General features: G+C 32.0%; 1 protein-coding gene across 1 annotated transcript in view; it reads left to right on the top strand.

Moving 5' to 3' along the window:
* Window positions 1-515, top strand: part of LOC107633881 (probable pectinesterase 55) — an 8575-nt gene extending 8060 nt beyond the window's left edge. Inside the window, exons 7-8 of the mRNA XM_021117473.1 lie at window positions 133-139; window positions 186-515. Of these exons, the coding sequence (XP_020973132.1) occupies window positions 133-139; window positions 186-384 (206 nt within the window). The 3' untranslated portion in view covers window positions 385-515. The remainder of the gene's footprint in view (window positions 1-132; window positions 140-185) is intronic.

Below are 528 nucleotides of genomic sequence, written 5' to 3' on the forward strand. Positions count from 1 at the left end.
ACAATACTCTTAAAAATAGAGTTTAAATCCGTAAAAAATTAGTTTTTGACTTATCAAAAAATACCATAAAAAAAAATAGCATATCCCATGAATATAAATAATTTCTTTTAACGGTTTAATAAATTTGTTAAGAAAAATTGTACGCTTTTTTCTGTTTAATAGAGCTTGCATTGTGATTAACCAAGTTGTGAGCAAATACTCAGGGATAAATTCACGTATGGCGAAGTTAACTGTAAGGGAGCAGGGGCAAATTTGTCCAAGCGGGTCCCTTGGGAGAAGAAATTGGTTGCTACACAGCTAAACCAATTTTCAAGATCATCCTTCGTAGACCATGATAATTGGATTTTACAGCAGCAAACTTCTTTGACCATAGGTGAAACATGACACACTCAAACACTTTGATAAACCACTTTTGATAAGGATGTCAAAGTAAAATATGTCTCACTATATTTATGTAATACGTAGCAAAATTAACAAACGAATAATAGCCATCATTGTCACTTTTTTAGTTTCTTGGCTCACCTTTTC

This window comes from Arachis ipaensis, chromosome B03, assembly GCF_000816755.2.
Source record: "Arachis ipaensis cultivar K30076 chromosome B03, Araip1.1, whole genome shotgun sequence".
Lineage (NCBI taxonomy): Eukaryota > Viridiplantae > Streptophyta > Magnoliopsida > Fabales > Fabaceae > Arachis > Arachis ipaensis.